The 23309-nt window shown below is 43.9% G+C and overlaps 1 protein-coding gene across 11 annotated transcripts; it reads left to right on the top strand.

Annotated features, from left to right (window-relative positions):
- The first annotated feature begins 478 nt into the window (after positions 1-478).
- On the top strand, positions 479-23225 carry phc3 (polyhomeotic homolog 3 (Drosophila)). 11 transcript variants are annotated; one of them, XM_035423380.1, is made up of 16 exons: positions 3894-4004; positions 4203-4308; positions 9341-9551; positions 10930-11067; positions 12293-12382; positions 13450-13608; positions 15580-15669; positions 15832-16063; positions 16512-17254; positions 17412-17580; positions 17932-18182; positions 18533-18695; positions 18792-18906; positions 20049-20187; positions 20646-20895; positions 21472-23225. In XM_035423380.1, the coding sequence occupies exons 2-16, from the start codon at positions 4253-4255 to the stop codon at positions 21624-21626; spliced, it is 2961 nt and encodes a 986-aa protein (XP_035279271.1). In that variant the 5' UTR covers positions 3894-4004; positions 4203-4252; the 3' UTR covers positions 21627-23225. The 11 variants fall into 11 exon arrangements, with proteins under 11 accessions (XP_035279274.1, XP_035279273.1, XP_035279276.1 ...); XM_035423379.1 differs by having other exon boundaries at positions 15571-15669; positions 17415-17580; XM_035423388.1 differs by having other exon boundaries at positions 15571-15669; positions 17932-18041.
- Positions 23226-23309: the final 84 nt, after the last annotated feature.

Below are 23309 nucleotides of genomic sequence, written 5' to 3'. Positions count from 1 at the left end.
TTGAAAAAGCTTGACGCTGATTATGCGCAGCTATTTGAAATATGTTTATGTTGTGATCACATGGATTTCAAGTCGTGTTTTTCTCTTTAGGTTATAATGTCTGCGAAGCTTGTTAAATTGTTACCGTTCACCGAATGGCAGATCTGACAAAATGGTTTAAATAAAAGTTTTTAATTAACTCAGATTTTAGCGAAACTATCGTGCATGCATTTAATGCATGCTAGGTCGTGTAAATGTACGTTAGTAGAACCAGACTCACGGGGTGCTCAAGTCCAGGCTTGACGCAGTGCTGTATATGCACTGTAGTTATAAGCAAGCCTAGATGGACCGAATGGTCTGTTCTCGTCTTTGGGCTGTATTTTTCGATTCCCATGTATGGTTTTCTTTATCGGTGTGCGTTGAAAGACACAGAAGAGAGAAAGCATCTTATCATCCGATAGGATATAGGCTACTGAACATGCTTCTATAGTCTATTTTTGGTGTCGTTTTTCAGCGATAATGCCAATTTGTAGCCTACAGCGTGGATAAAAAAAGATCTGGGAGTCATTTCAAAATAGTGTTTTCTCTCACATATGCATCGACAGTAAGTTTACTGTAACAAATGTCATTACACTGTAAAGACAGAGTAGCTGTAGATAGCACTGTACGTTATGATGTTATTACATTGTTATATTAGGTGCAAGGCTCGACTGGAAAAAAGATCAAATGAAAAAGCAGTGATTTACTAATTCTACTTTATTTCGCATATCTTCATAGACAACATTAGTTTACAGCTACAAAATAGAATCAATACCGTAAAACTTCAAGGGGTGTGTAATTAACTGTAAAATTTTAATTTAACAAACTCCGTATAAAACTAAATAGGTAAAACAGATGAGGATATTTATAGCAATGCTTCATGGACCTACAGTATTGGGACCATCCTTCACCTGTCAGTTAAATTTTTTCACATGTCAGTTTCAGGTCATGTGATCACCATTGTCTGTGTGCCTGTGTGTCTATGTGAGTGAGTTTGTGTGTTAAATAACAGGATAACTGACTATTTTACACACCGAATTTGAAGATATTTGTGATTCGATAAGGAAGATTTTCGATTTTAGGTTGACGACACCTGAGGGTGTTGTAGAGGTCTGCACTCAATGAAGTACCATTCTATGGCTTGTAGACATGATGGGCGCACCAGATTTTGTTGAGCAAATTTCCAGAAGAGTGTTCCAGTGTCACTGTTGTCAAATGCAGTTTACTATCTAGAGCAAATGAAATGCGCTGTGACAAAAATGGTCCTATAGTTAATGTACATTAATTATATTAGTTAATATCCTAAAATGACTTGCTGTTCTATCCCAGGTTGAGTAAATGAATTACAACATTTTGAAAGCTATGTATAACTTGCCTTCCAATAAAATGTCAAATTCAATGCAAATGTCAATCTTGATGCAATATTAGTTAGTGGCTGGAGGGCTATCTGTTCGCCGATACCTTAAATATCCCAATCATTCAACCAGTATTCAATGTAATCATCGCTGGAGACTGAGCTATAACCAATTCTCCAAAATGTTTTAGTGGCCCACCAGGAATTCCGTTTTTTTTTTTTTTTTTTTTAAACCAGGAATTCCGTTTGACAACCATGATATGGCTGCCTACGACAAAAGAGTAAAAGGGACAACTACAGCTTCATCAAGATCACTCCGCCCCCTTGTGGACATATTCGATAGTACTCAATCAATTGTAGTCATCGCTTTGTGATATCACACGCGAGGTAAAAATAATAGGCTAGGCTACCATTTCATTCTGATAATATTAACAGCAACTTTATTTAAACGATTCTTTATTTGAAGGTTATTAAAAACTATTTTATTTAAAACCAGAACCAAGAGGTTGATTTTGACGTTATTATCGGGCCGATTTAAAACAATGGCTTATTTTGCAGTGGATAGCCTACCCTGATTAAGAAAACGATACGACCTTAATTAGGGTACATTGTCACATCAACATAACGTTTGTGCAGCAGTGATAGCATTTTCTATAATTTGCCAAGAGACGTGTGCCTGGAAAAAATGACATAGGCTAGGGATTTTGTTTTGGCAATCTTGAAGTAGCCTACAGCTTAAGATTCAATGTCCAGTGGCATAGGCTAATAGGCTTTTGCCTGCACTTCATAAATAGCCTATGTTCATTTTGGCTATTTGTAGGCCTGAGGTATTGCCTACACAAAGACTATACACGTCAATGTTTAACCGCATTAACGGCCTTTAAAGTATATTTTTATTTGTCCTTCCTGGCCTCAATAGCAGGTTGAGCTTTTGATAAAGATGTCATAACTTTATCTTTTTGTTCAAGTTAGGTCCCATGGCTGTTGGTAGAAGGCAGCTGTTGCTATGGTTACAATTTGACGCATTTTCCTCTTCTGCCTATTTTCTGTACGCCTAATTTCTGGTTTAGTCTCTGGTCGCAACAACAACAAAAAATGCTATACCGACCTTTTTCACATAGGCTAGCATATTATTAGAAATTGTGTTTGTACTTAAGCTTATACATTCATGAGAATGTTTTAGCCTACAATTTGCTTAGCCTACGTTTACAAAGAGGAGTCACGCGTTTACAGGGAACAGAAATAGACATCTGGCCTGTGAAAGAGGCTTAGTGTTATAAAAATTATCAGATCTCCTGCTTCCTTAATACTCACACTTCAATACAGGCTCCTACAGGCATACACCCTACGTAGCTAAGTAGCCTACGCCTACGCAAAGTCAACGCCGGGCCGACGCACTGCAAATGCATGGCCCAGTTATGCATGGCTACTCAACGTGCGTTCTTGTGCCCCTGTGGAGGTAAGAAAGCCGACTCCTCGAGGGGGCGATCCAGGACAGATGCGAAAGACAGCGGAAGAATTATTGAAATACATTTTTTAATTGATTTGACTCTGTAGGCTACTCCACAATTTTAGATTTGTAATCAAGCAATTCACATGTAGTTTAAGTGCATTCTCAATTTTTATTTCAGGGTATTTTAAAATACATTTTGGTTTTATCATGTATAAATTACACCACATTTTATAAATAGCTCCCCCATTTCAGGGCATCATAACGTTTGGGACATGTGGCATTACTGGTGTCTCTGATTAGACTGGTGTGTTCAATTGCTTCCTTGGTGCAGGTATTAGAGAGCTTTGATTTTGAATCAAAAGTAGACACTGAAAGCTCTCTTATACCTGCACTAAGGAAACAATTGAACACACCTGACTAATCAAAAACACAAGTGAAGCCACTTGTCCCACGTTATGATGCACTTAAATGGGAGATTATTTATTTTTTAAAAGTGCTGTAATTTCTAAATAATGAAACCAAATTGTATTTAAAAAAATACCCTGAAATAAAAGGTGAAAATGTGCACTTAAACCATAAGTGAATTGTTTGATTACAAATCTAAAATTGTGGAGTACAGAGCCAAATCAATTTTAAAAAATCGGTCCCAAACATGGCACTCACTGTTTATAGCTTATATACAGCTATATAAAATTAAAATATAGGCCTACAATACAGCTACATCTATATACAGCTTATATAAAATTCTGAATAACAGTCTGCCTCATCGAGCTTAGCTCTTTTTCATCTTTCAATTAAAAATTAAAAATAGATTCCGTAGTCCCAAAGAATATCTGCATTGCTGCGAATGAAATACCGTAGTTCGGTGTAGCCTATTCAATGTTCAAAACTATGGTTCGCTGAAAATTAATGCAATGATTTTTGTTTCTCCAAATCCCAATAGATGTTGCTGGTAGCGCGATGAATTAATATCGTTTTTAAAAATATGCCTGTGAGAGGTCCTCCTAAACTGCGAGTGGTGCTGTGTCTGTTTTTTCATTCTTGACCGTACGTAGCGTTTTGTTTTTATCTCCATTTTAGAAAGCATTGACGCATTAGAACATGATTGGGACGATGACAGCCTGAACCAGTGGCACGGTCACTCCGAGATGGGTCATGTCTAATATTAATTCCAGGCAGGTAACGAGAATTATAGGACAACTTAATGCGTGTGCATGCATTGCGCTGTTACGGCATAACCTACATAATTCGTTTTGAAGAAAGAGCCGATGTTCCGAAATACGTTACTATAATTTATGCGTTTGACTTTTATAGAATAACCGTATGGTGAGATAGAATACAATATTGTCACTATACCTGGGCGTTTCTTTGATACAGCTTCCGCGGCTGCACCTCGAGCAGATGGGCGAAGAGAAGAGCTAGGTGGAATGCATGCAAAACCAGCGATGCACTTGACAAACGCCCCATGCATAGTAAAATTAAAGTAAATGAATTGACAGTTGTCAAATGAAAAATGTCGAGAGCCGTGTGTACATTCGTGTCCAACTTCATTATCACATACAATTAACCTTATTTTAATTTTTTAAAAACCCTCTGGCTATGGACGATCGAATGTTTATTTGGGGATGTGCTGAACCAAACCCCCTTTGTGAATACCTTTTCATTGGTGAATTCTGTTGAAAACCTTTAAAGCGCAATTTGAAATTTGGGATTTAGGATTTCTTGAAGAGAGAAATCTAAAATACAGAAAACGGTCTGTTAATTATTATATTGGTAGGCTACGCCTGCTGATGCTTTTGTGGAATGTTGTTTACAATATTATTTTGGGCAGGCAACAATGATTTTATTTTTTACAATGATTCGAATGTTGCAAGACATGTTCCATACTAGAACATTGTGGTAACTGACGAAACCCATTATACGAATTTCTAGATCTAGTGGTTGCATTTTCGCGACACCTTGTCTTATTGTCAGCAGGATTCTCTCAAAGACTACAGCAGAGCATGTTGACAATACCTGTAGTAGTTTATTCATCAGCACGACGGCAATCAATTTCCTGTGGAGTCATGTTTGAGGAGACGGTGTCGTTATATAGCTAGGCTACCTCTGGCCACTGGTTTTCAACGTTTTCAATATTCATAGATGGCTGGGTTAAACAATGAAAAAGATTCATTTTCATTTTTATGGGATAGCCCAGTGCCGCGACGTTTTCTTGGTTTGTTTTATTAATTTTTTAAATCTTGTTCATGGTAATATTTTTGTTGTCATTGGTTCAGATTAATCCACGTAGCCTATTAAATTTGGAATACAGTGCACCCAGGGGCCTTTGTAATTCAGTCCAACATTTCATGAATAGACAATGCTGCCATACGATAAAATAATTCAGTCGTAGAGTATATAGCCTACTTCGAAATACTTCGGGATCCCTAGGTGCAAACATACCGTGTGAATGAAAATTTTTGGCGCAATCCATTTCTAATTTTACGACACACTCGGTAAGGATAGAACTAAACGTTATGTTTGCCCGTCAATCCAGGATATATTATATTTTATTTAAACTTTAGATTTATGATTTGCAATGCGCTACACAGGAAGCAAATTTTGCGATTGAGGTTAATTTACTTGCGCAGATGTGATATTTAGAAGAATAGGCTACATTGTCATGAGGAATTAAAGGTGGCTTCAAAATTATTTTAGACAGTTTTTGTTGATCTTCTGATTATTGTATTCTGTCTCGCTTTTAAAGTTCCTTTATCTATAAACACAAAACAGCTTCGCTTGATAGGCATAGCCTACAATCAAACAGTACCATGCTATGTTATAGTCGTAGAGGACGAAGTTATGTTACGCATAAAACTCAGGTAGAATATTAGAATAGGCTCTATTCACAAGGGACCGAACACTTGTATGCTAAATTGTGATGTCCCTGATTTTTTGAAAAAAATAATGATAGTTCAGTCTTGAATTAAACAAACAAAAAAAAAAATTTAAAGCAGCTTGAATTGACATTATACTCAAATTTCTATTAACAGTTTTGCGGACCCCATTGATTTATCATCTGAAATTTAATAAAATAGGCTACGAATTAAGTTTTTCAAGGTAACATTTAAACTTTTCCATTAAATCTCAGGGGATATTTAGTCGTCCACTGGCCTGTTTTACTATCTGACCCCTATGCAGGCCTGGCCTACTCAATTTAATAAATGCAGTGTTATTTGGACTAAGGAAGCACCTGGGACTGTCTCTTCTTCTTTTGATCTTCTGCTTCAAATTTATAACAGATAACACTGGTCAATAAATTATCGTTAACGTTTTACATTGCCAGTACACATTAGGTAGGCTACATACATGAAACTATACCTTTTTACGTATATAAAATAGCAATCACTGGAGTACAAAATGTGCTGCCCATTAAGTGAATTGGCTACTAGACAAAATATGCAAAATTTTCCTTTATTTTCCTTTTGTAGCATTGTAGCTTTTTATTCTATTTATTTTATTTATTTTTCAGAAATATGGTGGACAGTTGTGGGACAATATTTTCCTGTATGTTTTTATTTTAAAAATGCTATTACAAAATAATGTTGTAATAATTTAAATTCTAAGTTACAACTCAATGTTTGCTTAATAATGTCATTATTTGTTACACAGCCATAGTCTAAATAGACAACACTTTAATGTAATGAATAACTTAAAAAACTAACATAATTTTATCGAATTTGGGACATAGCATATTATTAATGGATATCAACACAATCCATAATATTACCAGATCACACAGGCCTGTCTTTGTGCCTGGGTTGTGAATAGGCTTCTGACATTTAGAGTGTGAAAAATTGATTTATCGCACACACGCGAGTGAGCGCGCACGCTCGCATAGCCTACTCACACGCGCCGAAGGCATTCAGTCGTAATAAATCCGGTCATCGTTGTCTAAGAATTGAAGATTTATTTCCACCTGTCAAGATTGTCCGTCTCGTCTTCTAGTCAGTGATGCATTTTCTCTGTTGAATCAGGCCTGTTTGCTGCATTAAAAACACAAATCTGTCAGTTAAGAGCTATGTATGCTCACTGTTTAACCATGGCGTTGCTAAAGAAGTTTACTAAAATTAGAAATGTTTCTGAAATTCAGAGGTTTCATAGCCTAACAGACCAGAACAATCTCATTATATGAATTATAAATGGCTCTTACTTGAGATTGAGGAGGGTTGGTGAAGTTATCTCAGCTGTTTGCACAATAAAGAGACAAGGAAATATAAATCAGTGACGTCATGATAGCCTACAAATTGGCTGAGTCGGCAATATTTTTGCGCTCTGATATGTTTTACAAGTCTTGAACTTAAGTCTTTCAAGACTGGAAGCCTGTTATTACCAATAGGCCGACTGTTTTACATATCTCATTTTTAAGTCATGTAGGGCTACTTCTATATCTGTTTCACTTGACGCGTGTGGTGCTTGGCCTGAACTCGTGAATGGAAAGTTCTTAGACTCCGTGTCCTTCGGCTACGCCCAATGTGACCGAAAAACATAATTGTTCGTGTGTTCTACAGCAGAGTTTTTATGACTTTTCATGTTGTGTACGTAAATTGGATATACAGGCCTTATTAAATTCTGAAGCATTAATTTGTATCACTGTGACCTGCATGTCATGCCCCTTCACAGCCAACATTTTGCTTAGCCTAAAACATACTCCAAACCATTTTTGGGGTAGCCTATTTTTTTCAAGAAAACGGGCAGTACGCATCGTAGAATTTTGTAATGACATCATGCATACACTTTGGGTGGCCTTTCAGAATTTTGAAATGGTTAAATATTATTCGTAGGCCTACCACTTATGCTTTACAGCTACATGCTTAATATTCACCATCTCCTAAAATTTTTATTTTCTCTTTATTATTTTCTATCCTACAGTAAAAATTCGCATGACCTTTTTTTGTTCGATAGTGGACTATTTGCAATATTAATGAATGGCAACCCCAGTTCCTAAAAAAAAAAGAAAAAGAAAAAATATATATATATGTTCAAAATTGTTTTTTTTTTAAATAGCAAGGCATTCTGCAATTTGGATGTACTAGTAAGAATATTTACTTATATGCTGTAGGCTTATAACATTCACAAAACATAAAGAGTTCATTTAAAAATCCATATTAATTAAATGAGCTGTGCTGTCCATGTTATTACAAAGTAATTACAGTATTTGTTATCTGTAGGAGTGGCACTGATTGGGAGGGGTCAGTGCTTGGTAGCAGGGGCCGGCATCCAGTGGCTTTCTCCCTTGCCACACATGCTGCCTTGCACCTATGCTGCCTTTTGCCCCCTGGAGAACTAGGGCCTGTTTCATTGCAGTCAAACACACAAAGATGAAGGCTACATTGTAAAAAAAAAAAGTGCATTGAAATACCATTTCCATGACCTCAAATGCTTCTGAAACACTAAATGCAGATTTTTTGTGCAATGACAAATATGTTTCACAATACATTTTGAACATTGAGATACTGAATGATACACTGATTTTGTTGTGTGGAGCCAAACTGCTAAAAGAAACTAGCTGCTAAAAGAAACGTGTATGATATGGCCCAGCAAATATTACTATGAGACAACCAACCTGTTTTAAAATTTAAGTGGTTGATGCCTTTTCTCAAAGAAGAGATGCTATATTCTTTTTTTGCATGTGCATGTTATTTGGCATTGGTAAAATTAACTCTGAAAATGACATTGTTTTGCAATGCTTATTAGTTAGTTATGTATTCACACACTTTCACATAACTGATGTAGACATACCTGTTTCGCTATTTTCTCATGAAAATTTGATTAAATGAATTATGTTTTCTAACTTTCTTACAGATGATTGCTCATTGAAACTGCTACAGAGGGGGTCCAGACCATAACATTTCAGTGGTGTGGACACATCTCAGGGGAATTAGATGGCAGTTTGCTAAAATGTTGTTTGAATGCCTGGATGAACAGAAAACCCATTATTTGGTATTAGTTATTTTAATAACATTGCATCCTGTGCAATATCCTGTTTATATAAGTGTCCCATGAAGCTAAAGAAAAATGCTAATCCGGATACATTTTATCTATCTTCTCTCTGTCAGGGCCCAATTTGACTGATGTTTCAAACCCCCAATCTTATATTTCAAACAGCTGAGAAGGTATTTTGAAACAGTGTTTCCAACCTCCTTGAAATGGTGACAGCCTAGTTGCCACCACTTTAGGAATATCACTTTAACACCATACATACACACATACTCAAAGAATATGGGTGTGCATAGAAACAAAAAGGTGGTGACTGAGTTAAAAATGCTTTATGCTAAGATATAGATATAATAAGATATAATAAGTGTTGGCTTTCTCGCATATTGTGCGGAAAAACAATGCATTCTGTTAACACTACATATTCTGAGCTTTTGGGAGGTTTATGGTGGCAAGCTGATGTTCCTGGAAAATGTCACCAAGGACACCGTGCATTAGGTTGGTCACCGTGGTTATAGTCACATGCTCTTTCCCTCCAGCCAGCTTCCTGACTCCACAGACCCAGAAGCGACGGACACAAGGAGTCCAGGAGAGATGGACAGTGAGATGAGCGTGACCACCACAACTTCCACCGCCACCACTGCCCTGGCTGCCACCACCACAACCAGCACCTCCACCTCGACCCCCACACGCACCCAGGCGCCCCCTACCTCTCTCTACAGCACCCCCTCTGACAGACAGGCTGTCCAGGTAACTGCAAGCGACCAGTGCACATAACCATCAGCTCTGCTGACCAGCCATTCCACAGACTGGCAAAACCAAAGGCTATTAGAGGGTCATGAGTTTTTCCTGACCTCTAGTTCTGTCCTCCAACATGGAGAGGCCGATAGAGGACTTTCTGAATGTATCTGTTAAGAAATAAACACAAAAGTTTGTTACTCATTTCAGGTAATAATTCAGTTAAAACAGAGATGTTCAGTCTTACCTGAGAATGGCTGGTGTGTGGTTAGGTGTTTGTTCTGGACCAGGTCTGTCTTGCCTGATTGAACTAATGAACAATTTTTAGTACTGTTTGAGAGGAAACACCTGCACCCACCGTGACCTTTTTCGAATAATACTGGACACCCCTGATTTAGAGATTTTAACCATTGCGCCAACAAGCTCATTAGCTTAATTGTATAATTACTGCTGATTACTGCAGTTAGAATGCTTGAAGTGATGCATATGGATAAAGACTGAAACATTTTCAAGAGTGCTATAATGCTGAGCGAACATTTCAAAGCAGAAGTGGCACTGAACCGAACGCGTGGTGGCAGAATGTCGTGGGCATCGCGTGGCCTTTATTCTCTGCCCAGTTGCCTACTTTAATGAGTACCGTGGCGTACGCAAGCACCAGCCTCGTGTTACAGCCAGCATTCCCTCCCGCCTGGCACGTCCATTAAACCTCTATGAGGAGCACTGAGAAATGTTCCCACCGTTCAGAATGAACTTCCTTTTCAAGACGGACTGTTAAAAACGTAACGGAACGTTCTGGCCTTGGAACCCAGACCGTGCCGCCGCTGACTGCGGCTGGCTTTTCCGCGGATGCCGGGCGGGGGCACGACGCGCGGTTGGCGCCAGCGTGGACTGAATCCAGGCCCCTGCCTCTGCTATATTGTAGGCCCAGTACCAGGGTGCTCACAGCATTTGTTCCCAAGTTACGCAGAAAAAAAAAAATCAATTAATGTTAGCATTGATACTGCCTTCCCCATTAAAAAGATTTACCGAGACATTTATATGCAAACAAGTTATGTTTGCAGGCAGTTGAATTTCAAAATTGTAGCTGAGGTACAAAGCATGCATACTCTACGTAGAGCCGGGGGTGCCCATGTCCAGTACAGTATTGCAGGCTACGGCTGGCTACTTAACCATCTTGGTGTGAGTTATTGCTGTGATACTGCAGTAGCCCGGGAGCGTGCTTCTTTTAGCCCGTAGCGGACACTACTCAGGAGTACAGGTAAATTCCCATGCTGCCTTTCTTCCGACCCTTACCTTTCCCGGTTGCCTGTGCTTGCGGAGGCCGGTGGGGGCGCTGGCGTCGGCTGTGCCGTAGCAGACGTGTCCCTGTCACCCCCCCCCCCCCCCCCAGGTGATCCAGCAGGCCATCCAGCGGCCGCAGAACATGGCGGCGCAGTACCTGCAGCAGATGTACGCAGCGCAGCGGCAGCACCTCCTGCTCCAGACCGCAGCCCTGCAGCAGCAGCAGAGCCTGGCCAGCGTGCAGCAGGTGGGGGAGAGCATACCTGTATATGAGCTTATACACACACACCATGCACTCACATCCACACACACACACACACACACCTGTACACAAGCTTATACACACACACTCACACACACACACCTGTACACAAGCTTATACACACACACTCACACACACCTGTATACAAGCTTATACACAGACACTCACACACACCTGTATAGGAGCTTATTCACACACACACACACACACACACACACCTGTATACAAACTTATTCACACACACACACACACACACCTGTATACAAGCTTATGCACACACACACACCTGTATATGAGCTTATTCTCACAGACACACACACCTGCATACGAGCTTATTCACACACACACACACACACACACACAATACAGTCACACGCATGCACACAGTCACACACACAAACACACACACCTAAACACAGTCACGCGCACAAACACACACACGTGGACACACACACACACAGTCACACGCGCACACACCCGGACATGTGCGTGCAACATACACAGGCACTTGCAAATGCTCTCTGCACATATTGCTGCTTCCTGTGGTTCTGCTGCAGCCTCTGTATCTCTCTCCATCTCCTCCTTTTTATTTCGGTTAGAGCTCCTCCAGCTAGCCTTGTGGCCAACAGCGTTGGTGTGAATGACACGCACCTATTTAAGGTGGTGCCTCCTTTCGTTCACCATTAACTTAAACCTCACCATAACTATTTGTATAACCTTGGCACGTCCTAAACCTGCCCCCAGTCAGAAACCCTCTATAGAACCCCCCCACATACACATTTTCCACCCCCTTTACTGAGCCTCTGTCTTGTATGTTGCTCCAGTTTGAACTTTCAGTAGCGAAGGCTTGCGGCAGAGCCAGAGAAAGGTGCCTAATGTCAGTGTTGTTAAAGGGGAGTGATCAAAGCCCCAGGCTGAAGCGACGGTGTGCTCAGTGAGTCACCGCCTGCCTCTGTGGGTTTCAGGGACATCAAAGCGTGCTGCACACCAGCCCTGTCGCGTCCCCTGTCACCGCTGTGTGTGTGCGTGTGTGCGTGTGTGTGTGTGTGCGCACGCGTGCCTGGGTGTGGACGCGAGCGTGTGCGGTGTCTTAACTGTTCTGTTCGTATCTCAGACGTCGCGCTGCGTGTTTGTGTGGCTGGGTGTGGACGCGAGCGTGCGAGCACGCCTGGAGCCGCTCTGCTCTGAAAAGCGCCTCTCGATCCCTCAGACGGCGCTATCGGGAAGCAGGCAGTCGCCCTCTACCTCCCCCTCGCCCAACGGGAACGTCCCCCAGTCTCCTAGCGCTTCACAGGCCTCGGTAGGTATCTGTGCCGGGGGTGCCTCCCTCCCTCCCTCTCTCTTTCTCTCTCTCTCTCACACTCTTTTTAGCTCTCTCTCTCTCAAGCCTGGCAGCTCGGTGACCTTGCTCTGTGCATTAGCAGAGCACTGGGGCCTGGCAGACAGGGCCCTGCCCTGTGCCCCCTCTGAGGCCCATGTAGGATGTGATAGTGAGCGTGAGCAACATTTATCACCAGGTCCGTTTTTGAAACATAGCAACAGTGTTAGCTCGAGGCTTGTAGCGAGATTGTGAAATTATTCAGGGCTGCGTTGTGGGGGCTTATTCATGAGAAGGGATCGCACCAAAGTCTACTTTGATTCCTTCTTGCTTGTCGCAGTACTGCTTGTGATTAGACTAATTGACTAAAAAAAGAAAACAGGAAGAGGCATTCTTGCGAAAGACATGTAGAATTATCAAGCTAATCATGAACATTTGACTTTTGGAAGACAATGCTATAGGAGAGCAAACACATTGCATTTCTTTTCAGCCTATATGCTTTAATGAAAAATGTATTATTCAGAAATATGGTAATTCCTATTTGTCATCTGTGTGCAAATGATTTTATGGAAAATCTTTTGTACTATATGAAGTGGAGGTTACATGTTCATTGTGTGTGTGCAAAACTGTATGGATAAACATTAAAATACCAAGCTGACATATTATACTCCAAAATAATAATAACAACAACAACAACAACAATAATATGAATAATATGAATAATAATAATAATAATAATAATAATAATAATAATACTGTTGTACAGTCACCATGTGCCCTGTAGAATGGTCAGAAATGTAACTTTCAGGGAAGTCTGTGAGTAACTGCTTTTCCCACTCCCTAAAGCTGGGTCCTTTCTTGTGCCCTGTGGTTCTCCTACCTCGCTTTCCTCTTGCCTCCGACACCCCCTTCCTCTGCCTGCGGTGCACTCGTCTTCTGTCTGCTTTCACACATTTCTCATCTTTGGGTATATTCCCTCTCTGCCTTTACCCCGAAATCTATTCACCTGCCCACCCCCGCCCTCTCTCTCCCCCCCTTTGCCGCCCTAGATGACACTGCCCAGCTCCCCAGTGACAGCTCAGCTGATCAGCCGGTCCCAGAACCCCAGCTCCACGGCCACGGGGGGCGCCATATCCCAACAGGCCATGCTTCTGGGGAACGGCTCCTCCACCTGCAGCCAGGCCCAGATGTACCTGCGCACCCAGATGGTAAGGAGGGGCCCGGGGCGTAGGACCAGTCTGACCTCTGACTCTTGACCTCTGACCCTTTGGGTCTCCTCTAACTGTTGTGTCCCCAAGGCTTTTTTTAAATACATGCGAAATGAATTGATTTGCATGAGAAATGCAGCCCCGTAGATAATTCTGTGAAGACGTTCACCGAGATACGCCTCGATGTTAAATGCTTTTGAATGAGTCACCTTATGCCACCAGAGCCCACGCTGCAAAGCAAGCTGAAGAACAAAGAGCTTTCAGGCAACATAAGATTATGTGACCAGCATAAAAACAGAAGACCCTGACTGCTGAGTAAAATTCACTGATTTTGTGGAGGAAGTTTTCCTCTAGTCATTATTGCACTTCAAAGCTCGGAGTATTACTCAGGCAATTTATCCCTTCAAGATAAAATGTTTAACTTTATAACAACGGGCTTTACTAAATCGGACTCTGTATTAATGCCAAATAAAAGTGTATTAACAGTAGATGTCTTCTTCTGCCATATTAGGTGAGCTGTATTAGTCGCTCCCTAATCACAAATCATGAATTAAAGTATGTTTTAAGTCAGTAATTTGTTTTCCAAAGTAGTAGCCAGATAAGTTTTGGGTAAGGGCTATTTTAATATATATGAATATGCTATGGAACTACAATAGAAAAAGAATGTGAGGGCTAACATAGGCCTACTTGGGAGGGAGCAGGGAATTAAATGTGAGAGAAATTGAGAGGCAGAAGAGACACAATGAGCTGAAACATCGACAGAACTGTTGGCTGAGGCTTGCATCTTGCATAATTTTGTGACAAAATGTAAACGGCCCTATAAAAAGCAATATGAATAATGAAATTGCAGTTTCAGAATTTTCTGCGGTCAAATGATGTCTTACCCATGATTGAAGCAAAATAAGAAATGTAGCCTCCCGGAAAACCCACTGAAGAATTGGCAGAGACACAAAACAAACAAATAAGTTTAGACGCCAAAAGCCGCATGCTGTGATTTCTGCGTGCCGCGTACGACAGGGGCTACGTGTGCTATGTAGTTGAGTCGCGAGGGGCAAAAGGGCAACAATTTTGAAAGTGCGCAAATTAAAATATGCCACTGTTTGTTTGCACGTTCAAACACTCTTTAAAATTTGAATAAAGCACTTTTTGACAATTGAATTACGTCTGAATTGTGAAGTTCGTGCTGACAGCCCTGCTGCCCAGTAGTGAATCCTGATATCTGACTCGTCACTCGTCCTGCTTCACACGGACTTTCTTCCTCTATAAAAGCACGCTTATGCGCTATGCGTCAACATAGGGAGAGTAGACAAAGCACACATGCCCCACGTCAGAGCATCTTTCCCCGAAGCTAGCTAACACTCTATGAATTTTCTTTGTGTGAAAACTATACGTGCTTTGTGCATAGAAACACAAGAGGAGGATGTTGCTTTTTTAACCACTAACATCCTTCAGCTCCTATTTTGTCTTTATTTCTCTCCTTTTGTCTCTCTCTCTCTGTCTGACCCTTACTCTTCTTTATCTCTCTTCTTCCAAATTCTCTCCTTGCTTGCTTTTAATTTACTTTTTCTTTTGTTGTCTTTCACCCTCCTCCTCTCCCTCATTCGCTTGGTTTGTTCACTGGACCCCATCTCCCTCTCGATCTCCCGCTCCCTTTCTATTTCTCTTACCCACACTCTCCTTCCCCTCTTTGGCTCTCTTCCTTCATTATGCTCTCCTGCTCTCATTCTCTTCCTCTTCTTATCACTCTGTCCATGTATTCCTCCCATTCTTTCTTTTCTTTCATTCCATCCTTCCCCTGCTCTCTTATTTTCTTCCTCCCATCTTTTTCCTCTCCCTCCTTCACCCTTCCACCCTTCACCCTTTCCTCCTTTTTTCCCTGTTTTCCTTCTTTTTTCTCTCTCCCACCTCTCTTCCTTCCTTCTTTCTCCTTCCTCCTCCCTTCCTTCTCTCTCCGTCCCTCTGGTGTCTCAGCTGATTCTGACTCCGGCTGCCACGGTGGGGGCGGTGCAGTCTGAGCTGCCCGTCATTTCCTCTGCCTCCTCTCAGGCCGCCTCCACCCAGGTGAGCCCCGCCCACAAGCCCGCGAGCCTAACCCAAAAACAACGCACTTGGGAGACTTCTCTTAAATCCGTTTCCACTGCTCTGCATTATAATTGTTACTATTCCTTTAAAAACAGAAAGGGTGATGTTGGGAGGTTAACTGAGTGACCCGTCTCATGCCAGGTCCAGAGCCTGGCCGTTCGGGCGAACCCATCCAGCGCCTCGCCGGGGGCACAGAGCGTCCCGCTGAAGGCCTCCTCGCAGGGGCTGGCGCTGGTGCCCTCCATCCCCAAGATGTCCATATGCCCCCTGAGGCCCGGCCCGCAGGCCGAGTCCCCCGAAGGGCCCCCCGTGAGCGAGCCCCGCCCCAATGAGGTCACTCGCCTCCCCTCCACCCACCAGCTTATTGTGCCAAGTACGTCACCCCACGAGCTGCACCGGCCCGTCAAACCTGCGGGTGCTGGTTACCGAGTCTGACCATGCGAATGTGCTTGAGTGCCATGAATTGCTTTATTTTCTGTTGGATTTTGTGACACAGGCATTTAGTTATGCATATACGCTTCAGCAAAATCCAAACATTAGTAAATGCAGTGACATCAACATTCTGTTGTCAAAAGTACATAATATCGTTGATAAGCTGCTTACAGTGTGAATAGTGTAAACTTTTTACTGAAGACCATTCTTACATTTTTCATTTACAGATTAAGTTAAAGTTCCTAAAAACTTTGAATGTCCTTGAAGAGTCATAATTGAATTTTGGATGAGAAGTACTACAGGAGCCCTGCATGGTCTTTACATTAGAAAATCACCTGTGTCTCCATTTGTTTAGCTACATGGTCATATTTATCTTATTTTCCTTTCAGCATCGTATTCATCCATTCAGCCACAGGCCCTAGTGAAACATCAGCTGCACTGCACTACCAGCCACAAGGGGGCGCACCACCAACTTATCATCCAGCAGCCTGCCGGTGCCCTCAGGCAGGTCCAACCAATTGCTCTCCGGGTATCTGCACAAGAGACTCCACCCCCCTCCCAGCACTGTGTCTCCATTCAAACCCTGACCACACCCACCCCAGCCACGGTCCAATCGCAGCACTGTGCTGCTGTCTCTGCAGCAACCCTCCCCAGTGAGACATCGCAGGCAGCTATGCAGCAGCAGCCACAGCAGACGGTGGTTGTGTCCCCGGCCCCTCCTCAGTCACCCACCTGCCAATCCCCAGCCATTGTCATCCAGCCCCAAGCTGCTCTTGTCCAATCACAGCCTCCGTCTGTGAGACTTGGCCCCTCCCAGCTGCTTTCACATGTCGAGTCCCTCCCTCTGTCTGTGGCGATCACGTCAACCGCCACCGCGGCTTCTTCCCAGGCCTCCCAGCACGCCGTCTCCCTTCCCCAGACCACACCCCCGAATCCCGTGGCCCCACCCACCTCGGTGCAGGCGCTGTCCCTGCAGGCTCTGGCCGTGCCGGCTGGGCAGATGCTGCTGTCTGAAGAGGAGCTCCCCGTGGCTGAAGCGCTGGTCCAGATGCCATTCCAGAACCTTCCACCTCCACAGACCATTGCCGTGGACCTGAAGGTGCAGCCGGCCGCCCCCACAGATTCCTCTGCGGTGAGTGTGCACTGTACTAGTGATCAAGGGTTTGGGTGAGCTCCACCTGCCTACCTGCCTTCTATTCTTCTTCTTATTATTATTATTATTACACACACACATGTATACACACAGTGCTTTGTGTAACATACATGATAGGAGTTGATATGTGGGGTAGCAGGGGCAGAGGCTATATGAGGCGGAGGGGATGTGCACAGAGGAAACGAGAGAAGATGGACCCCTGCACCTGCGCAGGAGCATGACCCCAACTCCCCCAACTCTGTCGCCATCTACCAGATCGGAGGGGAACAGCGAAGACACAGCCACCCACAAGGACAATTGCACAGGTACCCTGAAGTAAAGGGGCTTTCTCCCTGTGGACCTGGACACAGAGTGTAACACACCCGCTGGTGCCACTACCAGCACTGCAACACAGTGTGTTCCAGTAGGAAGCTTGATTCAGTTTATGCCTTGAATCACTGTATGAATCAATGACCATCTTAAAGTGCCTGTAACTGAACCCTGTGTTCACCACCAATGCACACTGCATACATTTACATTGTATGTCTTCTATGGTCTATTTCATGAACTGTGAAAGTGAAAGTCACTGATATTTGTGCGGCAGTACCGGACCGTGGGGGGAACTCGGGCATCCTAGATGCCGCCTGGTGACTCTGGTCCTCTGCTCTGGCCTCCAGATGTTTCTGGTTTTCCCTGCGGTACATCAACGGGCAGCACCTCTGTGATACGGTCCCCCGGGGAGCCCCCCTATGCCAACTCCTCCCCCCCTCCCCTACTGCCTGCCGTGGTAAGAAGCGCCAGCCAGCACCCCCCAGCAAGCCTCCCGGGGGGTCCTGAGAGCCAGCCCCTACAGGCGATCGTTAAACCCCACATCCTCACACACCTCATTGAGGGCTTCGTCATCCAAGAGGGGCTGGAGCCGTTCCCGGTATGTCCACAAGAGGGAGCTGATGTTGCTCTGGGGTTTTAGCAAAGCCCAAGGGGTAGAAAAAAGGTTCACCACAGTAATTGACAAAGGGCACAAACGAATGTGCAAAAGAAATCACAATCTTTGCAGAATGATTGTGCACATGCTCACTCTCTGCCCTCCACATCTTTAAAAAGCAGTGTTTCATTGTGGGGAATGCCAGAGAGCTCAGGGCCTAAGATGGAAGTTGCCATCTTGTCATTGCCCATCTTTGTGTGGCATCGTCCCCCTTGAGCAGTGAAACGGAGGGCATTCCTGAAAAGCTCCTGGGTGACGTGCCGGGTCATGTGACCGAGTGATGTGTGCTCCAGGTGAGCCGCTCCTCCCTGATGGTCGACCAGCAGGCCACGCTGCCCGAGGCCCAGGAGACCAAGTCCAACGGCGGGCAGCAGCCTCTCTGCGACGAGCCCATGGACCCGGAGCCCCCCGAGAACTCCACCGACTCGGACATGGACGACGCACCCACCGCCGAGGGTCGGTATTCCGCTAAGTGTGACCCCGCTACACCCCCCCCGCCGCCGTGTCATATTACCGTACCTGAATGGCTTGCCTTGTCTCGGCTTTTGGCAGATGGTACGGAGGAGGGGTCGATGGACGTACTGGAGTGCGAGTTCTGCGGGAAGAGAGGGTACGCTCACACATTCCTCAGATCCAAGCGCTTCTGCTCCATGATCTGCGTCAGACGGTGAGGGGTACCCCCGTTTCTGCTATTTAAACCCTATAACAGCTTGACTAAAAACAAAAAGCCATTTTGGGAGAGAGAACAATGAATATCTTTCCTAATACAATGTCTTACAAAGCTAACCTATAAGACTCTTTGAAATATCACGCAGAATATTGTTGAGAATTGGCCAGTTTTGATGTAACTGGATGATGTAACCATTCCTATTTTTTCTGCAAGCTCTGATAGTGATTCCCCTGCATGTTCCCTCACATGGACAGGGAGTAAGTCTTTTGCTTAGCTCTTTTCCCCCCACTGTTAAGGAATGTATCGCTTTGCACCTGGAACCCATTTTGCCCAAAATCACATTCTCTCATAAGGAACCGAAAGACCAAAACATATAATCATTTACAGATTTCCCTCTATGACCCTCTGCACACACATCAAAGAAGGGGGAAGATATTGGCGGCCAGATGTAGACTTTGGGGCAAATGCCCATCTAATTGCGCTTGCTTAGGAAAGCGGGGATGCCCAGAGATCACACAGTCCTTCTTCTAGCTTTAATCGACAGCAATGCCCAGAATTCTGAAAAGTGATTTAAGTAAACATTTTCATCTGAAGAACCTGAACCTTGCTGGCTTACGCTGTATTTCATCACAAGAATATGTTCATGGGCACTGGGTAGTGTGTCTTTTTAAAGTATGGCTCTTCAGTGTGCTGATGTACCCCATGGTCTAGTATCGCGTCCTGACCTGTGGTGGATAGTCGTGTAGGATGGTGTCAAATCGGCCACGTTGTCCCAAAGGAGAGAGGGTTTCAGTGGGCAGGGTTGTCCCATGAGGCAAGAGCAACTCCTCCGGACAGCTGGCCGGTTGCAATATGCCGGTGGCCTGCTGCACATGAAATGCCCTTCTCTGAAAGGCGCTTGTGCAGCTGGACTTCAGAGAAGCAGAGGTTGACAGAACAGGCTTGGGTGTATGTATTTTTATATGGTAAGGCCGCAGGCAAAACCTGCATAAGATGTAAGTGCTACGTGTACTTCACTGGCATGAACGGTGTGGAAAATACCTGACCCGTCTCTATCTCCTTTCTTCCCTCTGTTGCTCTGTCTCTGTTCCTCTCCTTCCTGCCCTATGTTGCTCCCTCTCTCTCGCTCTCCCTCTCAGGTTCAATGTCAGCTGCACCAAACGCATCAGCCTGCTGAAGGCCGACAAATCGGGGCGCTGGGCCCGCAGGACGGACGGGAGGCGGGGCCGCCCACCGAGCCGGCCAGATGGAGGCAACAGAGAGCACTTCCTCAGACAGGTCAGTGACTTATGAGGACTGACTTACTCAGACAGCTCAGTTACTTATGAGGACCCACTTCCTAAGACAGGTCAGTGACTTATGAGGACACACTTCCTAAGACAGGTCAGTGACTTATGAGGACACACTTCCTAAGACAGGTCACTGACTTATGAGGACCCACTTCCTAAGACAGGTCACTGACTTATGAGGACCCACTTCCTAAGACAGGTCAATGACTTATGAGGACTCACTTCCTAAGACAGGTCAGTGACTTATGAGGACTCATTAACTCACCCTGTGGGACTTTCTGTTCTGTTCATTCACCAAAATCCAACTGTGCTGAAACTCTAGAAGCCTCGCCTGCATGAAAAAGGACATTTAGTGAGCACATTAAATATGCGGCTAATTAACAAACTGAGCCAATTAAGCCATGAGGCTTTTACAGCTGTGTCTCATAGTGGTGTTTCGGGCTAAAGGTGGCGGCTCCATACAACAATGCAGTGGACGGCCAGCCGGCACGTGACGAGGAGGAGGAGGAGCCTCCCGTTCCCATGACAACAAGGCTGCGGCGCCAGACAGAGCTGGAGCGTGAGCGGGAGAGGGAGCGGGGCCTGGTGAGGACGAGGGAGCCCTTGGGTGGCGTCCCCAGCAGCCCGTCCACCACCCCGCCCAACCCCACGCTCTGGACCGTTCAAGAGGTCTGGTCCTTCATTTACAGCTTGCCAGGTACCGTCTGCTTTCTGTCACATGCGAGACATTAAAAACTGTGTTAAAAAACCCGCCTGCTTCTCCCCCCATTCATAAGGTACTACAGGAAGTGCATTACACTATGAAAATAGCCATATCATATTATGGCCTAAGTGTGTCTTACATTACAACTGACAGACATTGCTGTGTGTATCTGCAGACAGTAATACAGCAATTTATGTCAGCTATGAAGTCATTATTTGATTTACTGCCAAAGATTAGTTGAGGATTGTTATTACATGATGGATTTGGCTGACATGTTATATTATGGCTTAAGGTGATATCTTACATAATGGCTTTAGCTGACATTTTATATTTTGGCTTAGGCTGATGTTTTAGATGTTGTGGCATTAGCTGATGCCTTACATTGAACAGAGGTGCATTATTTTATTTAATTATTTTGAACGGAGGTCTGGATGTAAGCCCGCCAGCTTGATGTGACACAGGGCTCCTCTGTACTGCAGTGCAGGGTTTGGGAGTGTTTTTGATCAGGCAGACTGATGAGAGCCAGTCCCCCGTGTCACCCAGCCTGTCGCCCGTCCTCCCGCCCCACAGGCTGCCAGGACATCGCTGAGGAGTTCCGCTCACAGGAGATCGACGGGCAGGCCCTGCTGCTGCTGACCGAAGAGCACCTGATGAACGCCATGAACATCCGCCTGGGGCCCGCGCTCAAGATCTGTGCCCGCATCAACTCCCTGAAGGACACCTAGAGAAAGAGAGACGGGGGGAGGGGGGGGGTGTGGAGAGAGAATGAGAGGCAGAGAGAGGGAGAGAGAGAGAGAGAGAGAGAGAGGAGAGGCAGAGAGAGAGAATAAGCTGGAAGAGACAGAGTAACAGAATATGTGTGTGTGTGAGAAAGAGAGAATGAGAGAGAGAGAGGGAGAGGGGGGAGAGAATGAGAGGCAGAGAGAGAGAGATTAAACTGGAAGAGACAGAGTAACAGAAGTGTGTCTGTGTGTGTGTGTGAGAGAGAGAGAGAGAGAGAGAGATATATAAAGCTGGAGGAAGAGACAGAGTAAAAGAGTATGTGTGAGAATATGAGACAGAGTATGGGCGATACAGGGAGAGGCAGAGGCAGAAAGATGCCAAAGTAGCTGCCCTAAATGTCCCAAGACCTGTGGACACAAGACTAATGTGCAGCTGATTCAAAGCCTGAAGTGTGTTCCTTTGTGCTTACAAGCCCTTCACTCCCAAAGCACCCCATACGGTCCTACAGAGGGCTTTCCCATAATGCACAGCAGCTCAAGTACACAAGTAAGCTCAGATCACATGACATAGCAAGAAGCTATTTTCGCTCTGAGGAAAATTAAATTCACTGCGTTTGCTCTTGGTCCAGCTAAGGAGGGTCTGTTCACTGTGTAAATCGTGGAAGGAAGTAGTTCCAGAGATAGATTTTAACAGATTTTTTCGGCGATGCAGGGAAAGAACTTTCAGTAGAAAGCACAGGTAGCCATCTTGGTTTTGTGCAGTGTTTTTGCTATTCCCACGGAACAGTGCTGGGGAAAACTTTTTAAATGCTGTTCAGAAGAGCACCCTTTGAGCTTTTCATATTGTCACATGTTCAAGATCTCAGCCTTTCTTCTTTGTGAATTACAGTTGCCTGTAGCATTCAAGGTAGACATTGTAGCAGTGGCAGCAGAAAATGTAGATAACCACTTAATACAGTTGACCACATGTGAGATTAGTCATTCATCTGAGTCATTTACTACCACCATCAAATATGTGCTAAAGGTAAACCTATTCTGAATGATTTCTCCGATACATACAAGCCCACCACCGGATAGAAGCAGGCTCACATTGATCTAAATTTTTACTTCTTTATACTAAATGTAACAGGTTATTGTGCACTTTCTTCGGAGCAGGTTTGCTCTTAGATTTTAAGAAAACAAACTGGCTGTGATCAGTCACAGAGTTTGTGCTTTACTTTATCACTGAAACCCATGAAGGACTGCATTTGAAAAAAATGTCAAGTTACTATTGTTTTACAAATATTCTGTATTCCCTGGAAAATAGATAAATATCCTTGTGCACATTAGAGAAATATTTAATATCTAGGTAGCATGTTCTCATTAAAACACATACAGTATTCTATTTGTAATGAATAAATACACATATACAGTCTATGATAAATTACAGCCTATGGTCCCGGTTGACTTCTGAGTCATGAATGAGTATTGCTTGCTGGGAGGGAGAGATGGTTTACTGTTCTTTTTGTGCCGAACCAGAAATACCCTGTAAAGATACATTTATGTGTACTCTCTGTGTCTCTTTTGAAGATACTATTTTTCTATAAATATGTATAAACAAATGAAGTGCTGCAGTGTGTCATTGTGTACCTGTGTGAATTAAGCATTTAAAAACGGTTTTGTAAATACCCTAAATATTAAAATATT

Source organism: Anguilla anguilla, chromosome 6 (genome assembly GCF_013347855.1).
Source record: "Anguilla anguilla isolate fAngAng1 chromosome 6, fAngAng1.pri, whole genome shotgun sequence".
In the NCBI taxonomy this organism is placed as follows: Eukaryota; Metazoa; Chordata; class Actinopteri; order Anguilliformes; family Anguillidae; genus Anguilla; species Anguilla anguilla.
This window is presented reverse-complemented; position numbering and strand designations above follow the sequence as displayed.